Source organism: Mauremys reevesii, linkage group 16 (genome assembly GCF_016161935.1).
Source record: "Mauremys reevesii isolate NIE-2019 linkage group 16, ASM1616193v1, whole genome shotgun sequence".
NCBI classification, from domain to species: domain Eukaryota; kingdom Metazoa; phylum Chordata; order Testudines; family Geoemydidae; genus Mauremys; species Mauremys reevesii.
The window spans coordinates 33,688,944-33,705,447 of NC_052638.1; the positions used below are offsets into that span (position 1 = coordinate 33,688,944).

At 38.7% G+C, this 16,504-nt stretch overlaps 1 protein-coding gene and 1 long non-coding RNA gene across 4 annotated transcripts in view; one reads left to right on the top strand and one right to left on the bottom strand.

Moving 5' to 3' along the window:
* CDYL2 (chromodomain Y like 2) overlaps positions 1 to 15,332 on the top strand; it is a 78,642-nt gene extending 63,310 nt beyond the window's left edge. For 2 of the 3 annotated variants that reach the window (XM_039502677.1, XM_039502675.1), the window contains exons 4-7: positions 1,932 to 2,104; positions 7,201 to 7,411; positions 8,069 to 8,212; positions 10,661 to 15,332. In XM_039502677.1, coding sequence (XP_039358611.1) covers positions 1,932 to 2,104; positions 7,201 to 7,411; positions 8,069 to 8,212; positions 10,661 to 10,819 — 687 coding nt within the window. In that variant the 3' untranslated portion in view covers positions 10,820 to 15,332. Of the gene's footprint in view, positions 1 to 1,931; positions 2,105 to 7,200; positions 7,412 to 8,068; positions 8,213 to 10,647 lie in introns of all 3 variants that reach the window. The other variant, XM_039502676.1, reaches the window with a different exon arrangement.
* The window catches only part of LOC120384263, a 63,029-nt gene that overhangs the window by 20,003 nt on the left and 26,522 nt on the right, over positions 1 to 16,504 (bottom strand). Inside the window, exon 2 of the long non-coding RNA XR_005588718.1 lies at positions 4,823 to 4,947. This is a non-coding gene — a long non-coding RNA (uncharacterized LOC120384263). The remainder of the gene's footprint in view (positions 1 to 4,822; positions 4,948 to 16,504) is intronic.

The following is a 16,504-nucleotide window of genomic DNA, read 5'->3' on the forward strand; positions in this document are numbered from 1 at the left end:
TTTGATCAGGTCTAAAATCACACGCAAAACTTTGAGTAGATTGTTCTCACTTCCCAGCTACAACAAAATTTGCATATGCTGTTCTACCCAGCTGCATTTTTGCATGAGTGTGGGTTAATATTCTCAAAAAGACTGAGGCTGTGCCTCCATGATTTGGGCGTAAATTGCCCTCACAAAATCAGTGCTGCCATTTTTGTACATGAATTCTAGCTACAGAGCTGAGAGAACTTCTGCCTATAACTACCTGATTTTCACACACAGTCAAGATTGTAAACACTCGAATGTGCACCTACAAAAGAGTTTATCTTCTGAAAACTTACCCTTCCATTTCTCATGTGCAAGTTTTATACATGCTAGAATTCAGATCTTTGTGTTTGCACATGCAGATCAGGTAGACACCACACTACATGATTTGCTCAAGCAAATGCAAGCTTGTTCCCATATATCAGTGTTTCCCAAACTTGGGACGCCGCTTGTGTAGGGAAAGCGGCACGGGCTGAGGGATGTACTGGCCACCACTTCAAGCAGCTCCCATTGGCCTGGAGCAGCGAACCGGTGGGAGCCGCGATTGGCCGGACCTGCGGATGCGACAGGTAAACAAACCGGCATGGCCTGCCAGAGGCTTTCCCTATACAAGCGGCATCCCAAGTTTGGGAAACACTGCCATAAATCATAGAATTTGTGTGTGCAAAGCCTGTCCAGAAAAAGTGGCATGCATAAAATTGCACCTGTACATTTAGTGACTTTTTTAAATCGATTTGGATTAGTACATGTCTGTACAGCACTTCAGAGATGTAAAGCACTTTGCAAGCATTAAGTAGTGAAAAGTAGTAGTTGCCGCCTGAATGTCTTATTTCTCTACATCTGTAACTCATCAAGCCAAATTTTGCGGTCTTTGAAAATTTCCCTGTACATCCAAATCTTTCAGCATAAATGAGAGCAGAATTTGGCCCATCACGCTTAAGGTCCTGAATCAAGAAGGCATTTAAATATGTGCAAAAGTTTAAGCAAATGCATAGTCTCACTAAATGAAATCATAGTCCCACTGGAGTCGATAAGAAAACTCCCATTGATTTAAATCGGCAGGATTTCACACGTAAAAGTCAACAAGAGTAGTCAGTCAACAGGGCTACTCACATGCTTAAAGTTACATATGTGCTTACATGCCTTGCTCAGTCAGGGCCGGAATGAAAACTACCTGCAGAAATGTATGAAATATTATTCCCCTTCTTAAAATGGTTAGGAAAAATGTTGTTCTTGCAATAATAGTCTCTTATTTCAACACCAGTACATCAAGGTCTTAAAGATTTTGACTAGTGTTTATGAATAATTTGATCTAATAGTAAATCAAGCGGTAAATTAGTCATCTTTCTAGTGGCTTTTATTACGATAGCATTTGTAGACTTTAAAAATGTCACTGACCATAGTATTATAAACGATACATTAAAGTCTGTGCATTTAAAGTTGTATTGTTCCACCTGACTGATACAGACTGCCCTAACTGAACTGGTGGAAGAACCGAAGGCCAGGGTTTATATATTTCACTCAAACACAGAGCTTACCCTGCTACTGCTGTGGTAACAACTTTGATGGTACAAAGATGTATATCTGTTTATTTTTTAAAAAGTCATAGGAGCAAAATAAAAGCCAAGAAACAAGAAATCAATAGAATAACACAATTTAGGTAACCAGAATTTCCCCCAAAGGATAAACGAAGAAATGCCACCTTGTCAAAAAATGGATCTGAATTACTGCATGTCCGCAAAGCACTTCAAAGATGTAAGGGCTTTGTAAACACTATTATAATTCAAAATACTTAAGTTTCAGTGGCCAAAATATACATCTCTAACAACAAGTACAATTTTATAAAGCAAGAGAAATTATCTTGCAAAGGCATGCATGTCGAATTGTTTACTTTTCTTTATCCACAGATCATGAAGGAAGTTCGGAGAGCATTGTGCAATGCATCAGCTGATGACAGTAAACTCTTACTTCTCAGCGCAGTGGGAAGTGTATTCTGTAGTGGCCTAGATTACTCATATTTAATTGGCAGGTTATCCAATGACAGAAGAAAAGAAAGCACTAGGATTGCAGAAGCTATAAGGTGACCCAAGCTTACATATAAATTATGAAATGCAGTGTGTGATTATAAAAAATATTTGTCAGGTCCAAGAGTGTTAAATATTTAAGTGTTGATTGTACGCTAATTTCAGTCCTACAAATTCATTTAACAAGAAAAAGGAATGGGTTTGCTGTAGCTTTTTCTTATGAGACAGAACTCTTATTTCCAGTACAATGTGTTAAGATTTATTTAGTTCCACTACCTCAGTGTATTTCAAAATTCTTCCTCAAGTCTCAAATTCAAATTGAGATGTAACTGTTTTTTAAATTAGCTGTGGCTTCATGTTTTAACATTGTTCCTCAAAGCCAGATATTTTACTTGTTTCAGTTTTCATCATTTTAATGAGTTTCAGTACAAATGGGGATCTATGACTTAGTCGTGTTATATTAATATAGCAGGCATCTAATGTATTTCAGAACCTTCTTAGAAAGGTTTCTTACATTTAAATCATGTAATTTATATGTAAATGTAGTTCTATTTTCATAACTAAAATGTGGTTTTGCTTAAAATATCAAATTATTTTAATAGAAATCCAGGGTTTATGAAGTGCTGTCTATAAATCAGTCTACACTATAAACCATCAAATGTTCCCATTATCCACAATGGTATAAATATATGACCAGATCTTCAGCTGGTGTATATCAGTGTTACTCCATTAGAGTCAATAGAACTACATCTTTTTACACCAGCTGAGGACTTGGCTCAGACTTATTATTTCCTACAAATACGTATTCCTCTTTTGAGAGCTTTAAAATTTTATGCAGTACATTCTGACATTATTATGAAGGAATCCAACTGAAGGGGATGGTTTGCTATAGATCTGGACTTCAGCTATATTAGGACAACTTGTTTTATTGTTTCATGATATAAATCAACAGAATTATCTAACGGAAGCCAAGCCATTTTAGTAATGACCTCAGTCTGTTGATTACCAGTACCTTGGTTACTGCAGTGACTATTGTCAGCTTCAGGGCAATTGCACCTGTATTTCTTAGGGTCCCAGCAGTCACCTCTCTTGGGCAGAGACCCGCATCTCACTCCATCCTGACTGGGGGTTCTTTAAGGTTATACAGTTCCCTGCCTACACTGTGATCTCCCCAGCAAGCTAGACTGCCAAAAAAGCCAGTGTTGGTGCTTTTCTTTCTCCCCGGGGGCTGCCACCTGTGTATTGCCATCAGTTATAAGTTACCACACAGCTCATTCTAAGCAAGCACATGTATTCTTAAGATAAAAGCATTACAGGGAAAACATTAAAAACAATAAAAGAATCTACATGCATGCTAAAAAGCTTACCAGAGCTCACCCCAACTCCAACCTTGAGCCCTGGTCAGTCCTTCAAAACCCACAACTGGGTTTTCCCTGTGGTAATAAGTTCATAACTGTCTCAAATTCAGAAGCAAAATCTCAACTGCAGTACAACTATTTCTTTATACAACTTGGGCATGTGATCTGCAGTCTCCTGGAACAGATAATCAGCAGACAATTATCCATTCCTCAGGGCATAGTTTCAAAAGGCTGAGTTTTTGCATAATTGGAAGTGGGGAATTTGAACTAACCTCTCCCTAAGTAGATTTCCTGGGGAATACCTCACATTTAATGTCCCAAAATCCATTCTTCTCTGACACATTTTCAATGTAGACCTTTGAACTCCTGGGCCTCACATCACATCTGCCTCCTGGAGAGGTTACATACAGTCCCTGCTCACCAAAATATATAAGATTTGCATTGAATACAATGGACCCCAAAGACACTTCAACTTAATTCAGTAAGGTCTCCCAAGAATACACAGGAAATTGCCGTATCTGTCACAACTATTACAGTACAATTTGGATAATTCTAGTAGATATTTCTGAAACTTAAAGTAGAGAAAAATGAATGTCTTGTAAATTTAATTAATAATATTATGGCTTAAATTTTCAGAGGTGTCTTGTGAGGCTGAGGACACCTGAAAGAGGCCTACTTTTTATGGGATGGATGTTCAGCACTTTTTGAAAATCAGGCGCCTTCAAAGTGTATCAGAATCACTAGTTATGTATGAAATTGTTTGTGTGTGTGTGTATGGGTATACATATACACACAATCAATATGTAAATACTTGTTTAATGTTTATTTTATAAATATGAATGACTAAATAGACACACATTTATACACACAAAAATCCTATAGATGTATAGAGTCATGCATATCCATTCAACATTTAAACAAGTATGGACCAGACTGTGATACTCTGACTCACATTAGTAGTGCCTTACTCCACAACAGTCGCACTGAATAGTAGCTTACAATCTATGGAAGGAAGGGTATTGCAATATGGCCCTGTATAAACTGCTTAATGAAATCTGGTATGTCCCTCACATAGGGCCTGACAACAAGCAGTGAAGTCAATTGGATTCTTATTTAAAAGGGGTGTGGATCAAGTCCATTTTGCCACCCTTTCTTATGTTACAATCAGTAGTAGTCTCAGAATAACGTCATTCCTCTCAGCAAGAATGTCAGATTCTGGCGCAGTCAGGTTAGATTTTATGAGCATGGAAATACAATATTCTTAAACTTTTAACTTAACTGTCAATGCTTTTCTGTTGCTCAATCATTCTCTGAAAAGGGAGAAGCAGTTAACTGACTGACACAAAATAACACCGTAGAGAGAGAGAAAATGTTGCATTGTCAGTGGTTAGGGTGCTCCAGTGTATAGTAACTTACCCGTGTCCATTCTCTGTATCAGCTGAGAGTGGAATGTGTTCATATCAATATTATGAGATGAAAAGAAGAATTCTCACAGTGTATTCCTTCTGTCTGTGCTATAGCTCTCATATGTTGATCATAGCCTAAAACAACAGGATTGCAGTTTGTTTGTTTCACAGGCCCTTTAACAGACTAGAAGCCCTGATCCTGCAATGAGAGCGCTGTGTCCATGCCAAGCTCATTGCAAGATTCAAAAGTGCACATGAAGACCATATTTTCACATCTCCTCTAGTAAAAACAAAAGCCTTCCAAACATAACATTTTCCCCTTTCACTGTAATAAGTTCCACTGTGCAACAGTGTTTACAACTTCCAGTACAATTCTAAGAATGTCCCCTCACATTCTGCTCTCCCCTCCTGGGGTCCCCCTTTCTCCTTATAAGGCTGTCTTGTTTCTGCCAGGCTGCAGACTGTCTCCCCATGCAGCATGTTTAGCTGCTGCCTCTGATCTGTGAAGGCAGCTGCAGGGGCAAAGGGAGTTTCTTCTGCCTTCTGCACCTAGCAGTCTGGGAGTCTTGATTTTCCTCTGCATTAGGCTTTTCCAGTTTCTGATCTGTACCAAAAAATCAATAGGCTTGTGCCCATTGGTACCCAGAATACTCTGAAATTTTGAAATTGATGAAGGTTGTCACATTACAGGCAGAGAAATGCTTTGAGTTAATCATTGGGCCTTGCTTTGGTCAGCGAAGCGTGAACTATAATTCCCCTCAGTCCCCTCCTTTTCCAGTAATACATCTTTGCCTTCTGAGCCCATCGATACAGTACTCCTCCTTACTCTACTTGCCTTGCCTAGTAACCTGTTCCATTTTATTGTCTGTTGTATGAGGTGGAGCTCCTGACCTCCCTCTTCACTCCTTATTTTCTCATGTTCAGACTCAGGCCTCTTAATATTGATCATACTACCTCTTTGAAAAAACACATCACTGTCACTGTCAGTCCCTTTCATACATAGTAAACGCTAATATTGGGTCATCTCAAAGTCTCCTCTCTTTTTTTATTTTGTTGTTGAAAATAAACCCCTTTCTCTTATATCCCAATCCATAGTCACAGTGACTTCAATGGGGCTAGTCACATGGTTAAAGTTAAGCATATGCCTGTGCTTTGCTAAAATCAGTGCCTTAATCTTTCCATGAGATCTGCTATCATCTCCAGCATCCAAATCCTGCTCTCAGATGCACAAGTATAGGTCCCATTGATCTCAACAGGAAATCTGCAAGCACATCTAAGGACAAATGTCTTTAAAGGAATCACATTCTTCCACAACATACTCCATATGAGACTTGGGCAGTAACAGTATCACCTCTTGCTTTGCATTTTCCTTCTGCTAATATAATTCAGTATTTTTTTGCCTTCTCTCTTGCTGTGCACTGGTTTGATGGAACCCATAATTTGTCCATAATTACACCCACACTTTTCCTGATCAGTGTACAGACTGTTCTGTTTCACACAGATTCCATACCCTTTTTCATAGAAGGCAGGTGACTTATTTCAAAGCTCTTATTGCACTAAATTTAGTGTGTTCTAGCCCTCACCTAAGTGAGCCAACCCATTTTGCATTTGACTGCATTATTTCCGCTTCCCCTCTTTTATCCCCCCTTCCCCCATCAGTTCAAATTTGTTGTAAGAGGTGGGACATGGAGATCTTTGTTATACCTTAATCTAAATCACTTCTAACAAAGATCCAGCAAGTGACCTCTGGATACCACTCTAATAATCTAATTTCAATGTAGTTTTTTCCAGTCTGTGGCTCCCCTTTGTGTCTTTCTCTTTCAGCTTGTGTGTACTCTTTATATCACCCTGTTTTATCTCTGTTCCATGGCTCAGTATGATACCTTACCATTAATCTTTGATGCAGAGCCTCAGGTTCTTTAACATAAGTATACAACAGTGCACCCATTGAGTTTCCCTCCTCTTTCATTCTGCAATATATTTAAAGGATTCCATCAAGTTAGCTAAGCAAGACCACCTGAATCCATGCTGGCCTTCCTTGAATAGAGTGAGAGCTGCTAAGTATACAACCCATCACTTACTGGTCCAGAAATAATACTAGTCCTAACCATACCGCAAAAAGGTACCATGTTCCAGACATTCCAGTTACTCTACACAAACCAAATACAATTTAAGAGAAATCATTTGCTATTCCATAGTATTCTTATAAATTAATTACAGACAAATCAGCTGAAGTGTTCATCTGGGGAAAAGTCCAGTAGAAGGCATAAAAACTGAGCAAGACATTTGACATTCAGATCTGTTTTCAGATATGTAGTTTAAACTCAAGAACTAATTTAAGTGTTTCCCTATTCAAGAACTTCCTTTTTTTAATTTTTTTTATTTTAGGGATTTTGTAAAAGCTTTTATTCAATTTAAGAAGCCAATTGTAGTTGCTATCAATGGCCCAGCTCTTGGGTTGGGAGCTTCTATCTTACCGCTGTGTGATATCGTTTGGGCAAGCGAGAAGGCTTGGTTTCAGACCCCATATGCGACGATCCGACTCACTCCAGCTGGCTGCTCATCGTATACATTCCCACAAATACTGGGTGTTGCTCTGGTAAGGCACTTTTCTCCTAGAATTGCTCAGCGGGCTTGGTTAATTCCATACTGTTTTGCACTGTTTTTATGACTGTCACAGAATTTGACACATTTTACAGTCTCTGGTTAAGAGAGACCCAAGGGACATGAGAAGAGGGGCCATTTTCAAGGATGTGTCAGGAAAGGGACAAATTGCTTTGGCAAAGCTAATGTGGGAGGTTTCAAAGTCTCTTTCTGCACCATGCTAGACTCATGCAATAGCTAGTAGTTACTAGGGTACACTGGGGCTTTACATTGCTGTCTGCTTCACAAGTGTAAATCTGGAGTAATTCCATTAGTCACTTAGTTTACCCCAGTGTAAAAAAAGATCAGAATTTGACACCCATAATAGCTTATACTTGCTGTCATGGATCAGTGTCGTATCATTGCTTATGTACTGACAGTTACTCTCGTAAAATCACTGACATCAATATGCTGATATGAACAGCTAATATATTTTTTTAATTTGTCCATACAATGCTTAGATGTCACTGCAAAAACACTTTATAAGTACTTCCCACTAAGGAGAAGGATGAAAATATTTGCAAGTCTTATTTGACCATAGCACCAGGCATATGTGGTCTAGGACAGAAGGAAATCACCACTCAAGAGCTTGAGTGAGCCTTTTCTTTTGCAGGCAAATGAAATGTTGTTCTGCGGGAGAAAGCTAACAGCACAGGAAGCCTGCAGCAGAGGACTTGTGTCACAAGTATTTTGGCCGACAACATTCAGTCAAGAAGTGATGCTGCGAGTAAAAGAAATGGCATCTTGCAGTGCAGTGGTAAGAAATCTATCAGTTTTTGTTTCTATCAACTAGATTACAACTTGTATTAAGGAATTAAATAGAAACCTGTTCAGTTATAGGCAAAAGGAATTGATAACTATAACTTCACTGAAAACCGGGAAGGTGTGCTACAAGGCCTAGTCATGTACTAGAGAATTAGATTCTCAACTCCAGTAGTAAAACCTCTGGAGGGGAGGGCTAATAGAAGGAAGTCTGTGCAAGGATTGCTCATGGATTTCTTCCCAGGTTGTTTCACTTCCCCTTCCCAATATGGAATGGATTGTAGGGCTCACTGATGAACCAGGGGGATCCATACACAGAGCCAGGGGGTCAGCAGGAGACCTGCACCTCCATGCAGACTCTCTGTCCCTCCCTGAAGCTTCTCTCTGCTCCCTGCAGCATGGCTCCAATGGAGTTGCATTGCCACAGCCTTTAAAAAAGGGACACCCCCCCAACCCCAGTGAAGGGGAGCCAGTGGAAGGGAGGGGAAAATGTATGTCCCCAGCTCCTGCTTTCATCCAATCACCAGGCTTTCAACTCCCTCCCTCCCTCTCTCTTCCTCTCCCCCCATAGTTTCTGTCCCCACAGAGCATTCTCTTGAGGTCCATGTGGGAGAGGTGAGATCCATACAAGGATCTTGGGAGCCAAATCTGGTCCAAGGGGTTATTACTTCCCTGTTTTCTGACTGCAGCTTAGTGGCTGTTAAAACCCCTGCATAGCCCTCACTTTCCAAGGCCCTCTTCCTTGAGGCATGCATCAGCCCTATCTAAGCTTTTAAAAGAAATGTAATGTAAACAGTAACAATGAAAACCACAGCCTCCCTAAAAAAGCACTGACAAAATGAAAGCAACTGGTAGCCATTTGTACTTAATTCTTTAGTTATACTGCATGCCCCTGGCATTCTTAGGGCTTGTCTACACTTACATTTTATAGCTCTCTAACTTGCTGGCTCAGGGAGGTGAAAAATCACCCCCCTGAGCACAGCTAGTCTGAGCGCTTTAAAGCACTAGTGTAGACAGGCTCCGAGCACTGGGAGCCTCACTCACAGCACTTGGAGCTAATCCCCTCGCACACAACCACACTCGCACTTCAAAGTGCTCCCACGGGAGCGTTCCCACAACAGTGCTTTGAAGTTTCCAGTGTAGCCATGCCCTTAGCATTTCTTGACTTCACTTAGAAGACTAGTCATTCAAGACACAGTTGAGGCACAGAAGATTTTTAATTAAATCAAGTGTAGATTACATCTCAGAAAAGACACTCAGAACTAAACCCACCATGAATTAGTCTTTGGAAATGCAGCATAAGCTTATTGGATCAGGCTGATATGTCCTATATTATATGAGCTGGGAAGTGCTCTGAATCTCATCCTGCATTCTCCATTACCCCACACACGGATCAGGTGTACAATAGCATCTTCTACTGAAGTCTGTTAGATTGAAGGAAGGTGTTAAGATAGGTGTTAAACAATAGTCTCAAATTGCAGTGGGGGAGGTCTAGGTTGGATATTTGGAAACACTGTTTCACTAGGAGGGTGGTGAAGCACTGGAATGGGTTACCTAGGGAGGTGGTGGAATCTCCATCCTTAGAGATTTTTAAGGCCTGGCTGGGATGATTCAGTTGGTGTTGATCCTAGTTTGATCAGGGGATTGGACTAGATGAACTCCTGAGGTCTCTTCCAACCCTACTTCTATAATATGACCAAGCATGAGCTACCTATCAAAAGGGTTAAAAGTTATAGAAGAGTTAGGAGTCTAGTAGAACAAATATAATGGTCTCATTCTAGTTCATTGTGGACAATTGTGCATAAAAATATAAAACAAACAGAAAAAAACCCAGCAACCCTGCTGCTTATAATTGACCTGTTTACAGTCTATTGAGAAGAAACACAGTTCTGGAATAGTAATAAGTTACAGTCCAAAACTGAGAGGACACCTTAGAATAGGACTCAGTTGTTTGGTAGAGCTTGCTCCCTTTTGTCTCCCTTTTCTACAAACACTAACATCTTGTATTAACCCCCTGCCCTTAGAACACAGTGAAGCATGGAGCATATCCCAATTTCGTTTAACTAATAGAGTTCCTTTTGGGGTTTGTATGTAAAAAAAAGTAAAGAGAGACAACCTAATTTGGCTTAAGACAATTTCTAAATTAAGGCAGCCTAAGTAAGGCCCCCAATAATGGAAGCACCTGAAATCACTATTTACTTTTGAAAATCTTGGTACTAGTGCATAAATACAAATCTCTATGCTGAGTATCAGCAACTTCCACTGACTTCAGGTGGAGTGGTGGCTGCTTAATACTTCTGAAAAATCAGGTCCAACTTCTCTACACCATGGAGATAATTATTTAAGTGATAAAACACTGTTAATACTGCTGTCCGTAATAAGTCGAGCAGATCAAAAATTAAATTAAAAAAAATAAATAACTTTGCTAAGATTTTAACTTTAGGTATTAGAAGAGTCTAAATGCCTGGTGCGGAGCTTCCTGAAATCTGGACTTGAAGATGTGAATGAAAAAGAGTGTCAGATGTTAAAACAGCTGTGGAGTTCTTCCAAAGGACTGGATTCATTATTCAGCTACTTGCAAGACAAAATCTATGAAGTCTGAAGTCACAGTTTAACTTCGAGAGAAAACATTCCAAGTGTAAACAGAGTTCAAACATTACCTGTGTTTGAAAAGCAGAGGGAAGGCATCCTTGAGATGAATTTGTGACAGTGTATCTTAATACATATGGTTGTGTCAATTTCCTTGTGAGTTAAATTGAGAAGTTACAGAGCTGCTTCTAGCTGGTTTGATTTTGTGTAATCAAGATGGAGGCAGGCTTGGTCAGCGCACATAAATTCTACTGAGTGCTGCATCATTCACATGCTCATCCAGTTAGAAATGTACATTCCACGTGCTGAAAAGCACTACTGTGGCCCAGTAAGGCAACACCGTCTGTAATGATTTATTTTGTCTGTCCTTTTTTTAACTTATTCTTGCTTTGCAACAAATGTCTGTGCTGACACTGAGGGCTCAATCTGAAAATCAGGTCATAGTAACACTCTGCAGACCCAAATTATTATACTTCAGAAATCTTTTAATTATTTTTTTAAGTTCTAACAATGTAATGGAAAAACCTGATAATTTATATGTATAATATGTAAAGTTAGTTTTGAAAAAAAAAAACCTACTAGGATTTTTTTCTTTCATTGAATTTATTTAACTTATTTATTTTATGTTTGTATGCAACTGTTTATTGATCATATAGATATTATTTTCATACTTCCCTTGACTGGATTAATGGTTTCACATGAGAATGCAAGTAGCCCAGTGCATTTTTAACAGTGAGCTGTGTATACAATAAAGAACCTACAGAAATCACCAAATGTCTGGGCACTAAAAGTGACAGCCATGTACGTGTTCCTTTATGTGTGAAATTGTACAAAGATGTATTGAAGTCAAGTCATAGTTTGTTAAACTTGTTAAGGAAAATCAGTGGAAGCTGCAATAGTGAGTCCCACACAAGTCTCCCTTCACTTCCTGCCTTCTTGCGGAGCACTGAAGGGCTTGCCAACAAAATGCTTTAAGTTTACTATTTTCTTATTAGCTGGACATTAACAACAGGGTGTGCGGTGCCCTTATGTGGCATCATAGTGTTCTTCAGGTTTAAACATCTCTTTTTGGTCTGAAGTCTACAAACCAACCCTTATGAGCCTTACTCTATCTGCCTGATTGCTCAGTTGTGGGATAATTAATACTCTGGAGGCATCTGGGTCTGGGATAGGAGTTTTATAAAAAGGTGCTAGGTTTTGAAATGGGTGGAGACAGTTTTTGTTTTGTTTTTCCAGTACTCCATGCCGGGCCATCCCATGATCTGGTTATGGGGAAGAAAAAAAAAATCTATTGCTGTCCATAAAAACAGTCCATGTTAAGTGGAAAAAAAAAATCTAATTTGCTCTTTTAAAATGTGACCCTAATATTTTTCAGCGATACTGACTTTTGAACACTGGATTCAAAAGTCTAGCAAGCAGTTAGGGAGGAAATAACATGAACATGTTCAGTGAATCGAATTGCCATGTTAGTATGCCCAAATCAAAATCTCTCAAAGCAGAAAATTTGCACCTTTGTTTTTTTAGTGATTTGTGCACTAGCTCTCCATCCTTGAGCTCACTGACCAGATTACAGTTTAAAAGAACCACAAGTGAGCTGAGGGGTTTGTTCGTTCTTTCCTTACAATCTTTCAAAGAAAGAGTCTCAATAAAGTCTTTGAGAGATTGCAAACCGGCAATTCTAGTGAGCAGTAGGTTTCCACAGAGTCCATCCATCTTTTCGGTTTTCATAGTTAAAAGTAAAATACCTTCCATTTACATTCTATATATGCTCCTAGGGCCAAATTGTGCCATTGATTTTTTTTTTTTAAAGCAGAGCACTATGTTGAAGTCAGAACTCCCCTCCCCCACCCCATTCTGCTTAAAGTAAAAAAACAGGAAAAAAATGGCAGAATCTGACCTGTAGTTAGAATTTGTTTAAATGTCTTTGAAATGCAACATTGTATGTGATTATGGAGTGACTCTTATTTTTCAGTGGTCTAAAAGGGTAATTCTTTCAGTACAAATATGAAATGGGTTGATACAGCACTTGTTATATGTTAAGGGTTGCTTACTTCTTAGGCCCCCTAGCAAAATTTAAATATGTGATCAGGTTACGCACATGCTTAAAGGCTTTGCTGGATCAGGGCCATAGAACCCAATCATATAAGCAGGCACACAAGTCACTTACTTCAGTAGTTCCACTGACTTCAATGGGATTAGTCACGTGCATAAGTGTTTGTACAATCAGGCTTCGAGTGTGGGACTTTAGAAAAATCAGGAAAAGTATCATGATGCCCCAACTTCCATTTTTTCTTATACTGGTCCAGAGAGGTACAACTCCAGGTCATGTAAAATGTGTCAGTAAAATACTAGAAAGTTTATTTCAATACTGTGCTTGTTATATGTTCATATATCTAGGAAATTTGCTCTCAGCAGTATGAAGATGTGTTTTATCACAGAAGGTTTTAGAACAAAAGGAATCATAATTCAATCAATTTTTAAAATGCACCATTTCAATTGCATTTTCAAATATTCATATTAATATTTTGTTTGACAAAGGAATGGTTGAAATATGTTTTTTCATAAAAGGCACTAATCATATTTAATGTTTAATTATTCACGTCTAAACAATTACAATCTAGTTTCCATAGAATTTGTTTTTCTTTCAGAAAAAGGCTAATAATTTCAAAAGCTTCCTTTTTGAGTATTTAAGGCTCAGAATTGATTTTTCTCTTCTGTTTCGGAAGAGAACTTGCTATTCAGATACATAGATGTACTGTACATATTAGTCTGGGTATCTTTACTAATATTCACAGTATTTAAAAAAATAAATGCAATTTGTTGTTAAGTATGTTATTTTATTCTTGTGTAAATTGTTTTGTACAATCTTTAAAAATCTGCAGTTTTGCATTTGTAGATATTCAAGGTAAGCAATTTATTTTGTGTTGTCTTGCATGTATGTTTTTTGCTGTAGATAAGTGTTGTTTAGTTTACTACTTCAGTACATTTCTGTTTAAATGAATAAGCTTACAAACTTTAATACAGTATATATTTTCAGAATATAAACTTTTATATTTCTGTGGTAGGTTAGGGTATGCGTTTTAGGCAATCTTTTTCACTACTATTAATTGTTCTTTTAATCTATAGTATACAGGTTTTGTGCCAATAGTTTTTCACTAGGATAAAATGCTCTTTTAATGTTAGGGATATACAGACAGGTTTGCTGGGGGTGGTGCACAGGTCTTCTGTTTTGTTTTGTTTTTTTACCAGCCTTCAAGTAACTGAGTTTAAAGTATAATTTGTAAATTTATTGCATTTGTGAATAAGCCTTACCATTAGGTACAACAAAACTTAAAACTTCGCAACGGCATATGTAGTATTAAGGACTTCCCCAAATAATCTCTGCAAAACAGTTGGCAAAATCAGAGTACAGGGCCTTAAGTTTTCTTGTGAAAAGGATAATACGGGTTGTTTGTTTGGTTTTTTTTATTTTTAACAACATAGTTAGAGACTTGTCAGTTTGGGCTTTGTTCTATATAAACTGTGCATATTGTTCTCCCAACCACAGTAGTTAATCTCAGGCTTTTTGTGGCTGGGTCTATAAAAGTCAAATCTGGCTAAAGCCAGCACTCTTTAGGAGACACTAAAGAAGTTTACATAAGAGACTTATAGACAATCTTAATCATAGTACATTTAAGTATTCAGTATCCTGGATGTGTTATCTGTGTCTACCCAGTTAACCGTATGTTTTAAGCCATATTAAATCTCTTTACCACTACTTTAATACTACACTGAAAGTCATTCCCTAACTTATCTACAGGTTGACAGGATTGTGATTTCTAGTGAATAAAAATATTATGCCTTCCATAAAAACAAAGGACCAAAGAACTACATTATTCTAATAAAGCATTAGTTACTTAGCAAGTGAACTAGTCTGACATTTATAGTGACGATCAAATGGTCTCTTCCTGCTACAAACATTTCATTCTCATTCATTTTAAGCATAAGGGGGGGGAAATGTATCCACTAGACTATTGGAAAATGAGCAATGTTCTGCTAAGCTGGCATGTCTATTGGTAAGGCTTATTACCAAACCTCTGAGATGAAGCAAAGAACCAAAAATTCACAAAATCTGTCTATGTAAATTTATTTGATTTCAAACTAGTAACTTGCACAAGAAATTAAAGGTAGAACTTTGCAAATTAGGCCCTTACGTTATTTTGTCAGAATGTCATGGAACAGACTAAAACCGTTTCTAATATTTGTAATGATGAGTACATAATATAATATTATAAGGGTACAGGCACCCCTTTATCACAGTGTTGTAAATATTTTCTGAAACTGGTACAGTACGGAGGGACTTGTATCTTGATATATCAAATATTGACTGTCTACATCAAATTGTACACAATATATTTGTTGATGGTCCTGTAACTAGTGTATGGACACATTTCTGGGTGCCTTAGAAGTTGTATTTTTCATGTGTGTTAATATGCAGTATTTATACATTGTGAAAAGCTGCTTTGAATAAAAACATTGAAACTTCATTGCAATTTAGTGATTTTCAAATTTTACAGGAATCAAAATGATTTTGGTAAATAGATGCCATACAGAAAAGGGGATATTATAAAGTGATATGGTAAAAACATTGAATAGACTCCTACATTTTATAAGAAATTAGGCATACGGAGGTTTTTATTATGAGAAGACATTAAATTTAAAACTAATCATCCATCCAAAAATTGCAAAGATCGCAGCAACAAGAACTGCTGTTAGTAATGTAATGAGTCTGATTTCATTCCACCTGACCTTCTGTTCACATCCAAGAAAATTAGCAAAGAATCACTGTCTTCAATATAATTTTCTAAGACTACTTCTACTCCACCATCGCTACCACCCTTGCTTTGACATATGCGAGTCATACAAAGTATGACACAATATGGCTCATGCTGCTCTAGAGCCCAGGACTGCCAGCAATGATGCAGTTCTAAATACAGGAGTGGCTGTGCTTAGAGATCTGGCTTTGGAAGGGTGATTCTGCACACAGGACTGCACTGTGCAAGAGGCACAGAGCCCTGTGCTGCAGCCAGTGTGGAGCAGCACCATCCCAGTGGAATTTCAAAAGGGGCACAATCCTGTGGATTCGTCTATGCATGGGGCTGATGTGCAGGCTGTGCCATGCTTAGTGCCTTCTCTCTGACCTCTCTATGACCCTGAGGTCATAGAGAGGGAGCAGTCACTTAGTTCCCCCTGAGCAGAACAGCAATGAGAGAAACCTCTTGTGATGAGGCCTGGCTTACCGGTGGTGCTGTATAGTGGTAAGGTCACTGGGTCCCAACTCTCCTCCGTCTCCAGCATCCCTCATCAACAATCACTCCAACACTGTGGTGGTCCACCTTTTGGTAGGTAGTGACTCGGCCCTCTGGCTGGGTCGACAATTGAGTTCACCCCCTTCCAGGGTAACAAAGTCCAACAAAACATAGAGGCCAATAGCCTCACAAAAGAAAGAGTCTTCAGCCTACCTCTGGGCCCCTGTATGTGGCATGCCCTTGACACAGGGCTTACAAAGTCTCTAGCCTCTCCTCTGCCAGGGGTAGGGGGATTTATGCCCCCTCCACAAGTTCCCAGGCCCTCCCTCTCCATCAGTCTCTAACCGAGAGTGCTAAGACACCCTGGAGTGCTTCAGAGCTGCCTCCCTGGGCTGCTTCCCACCACTGGC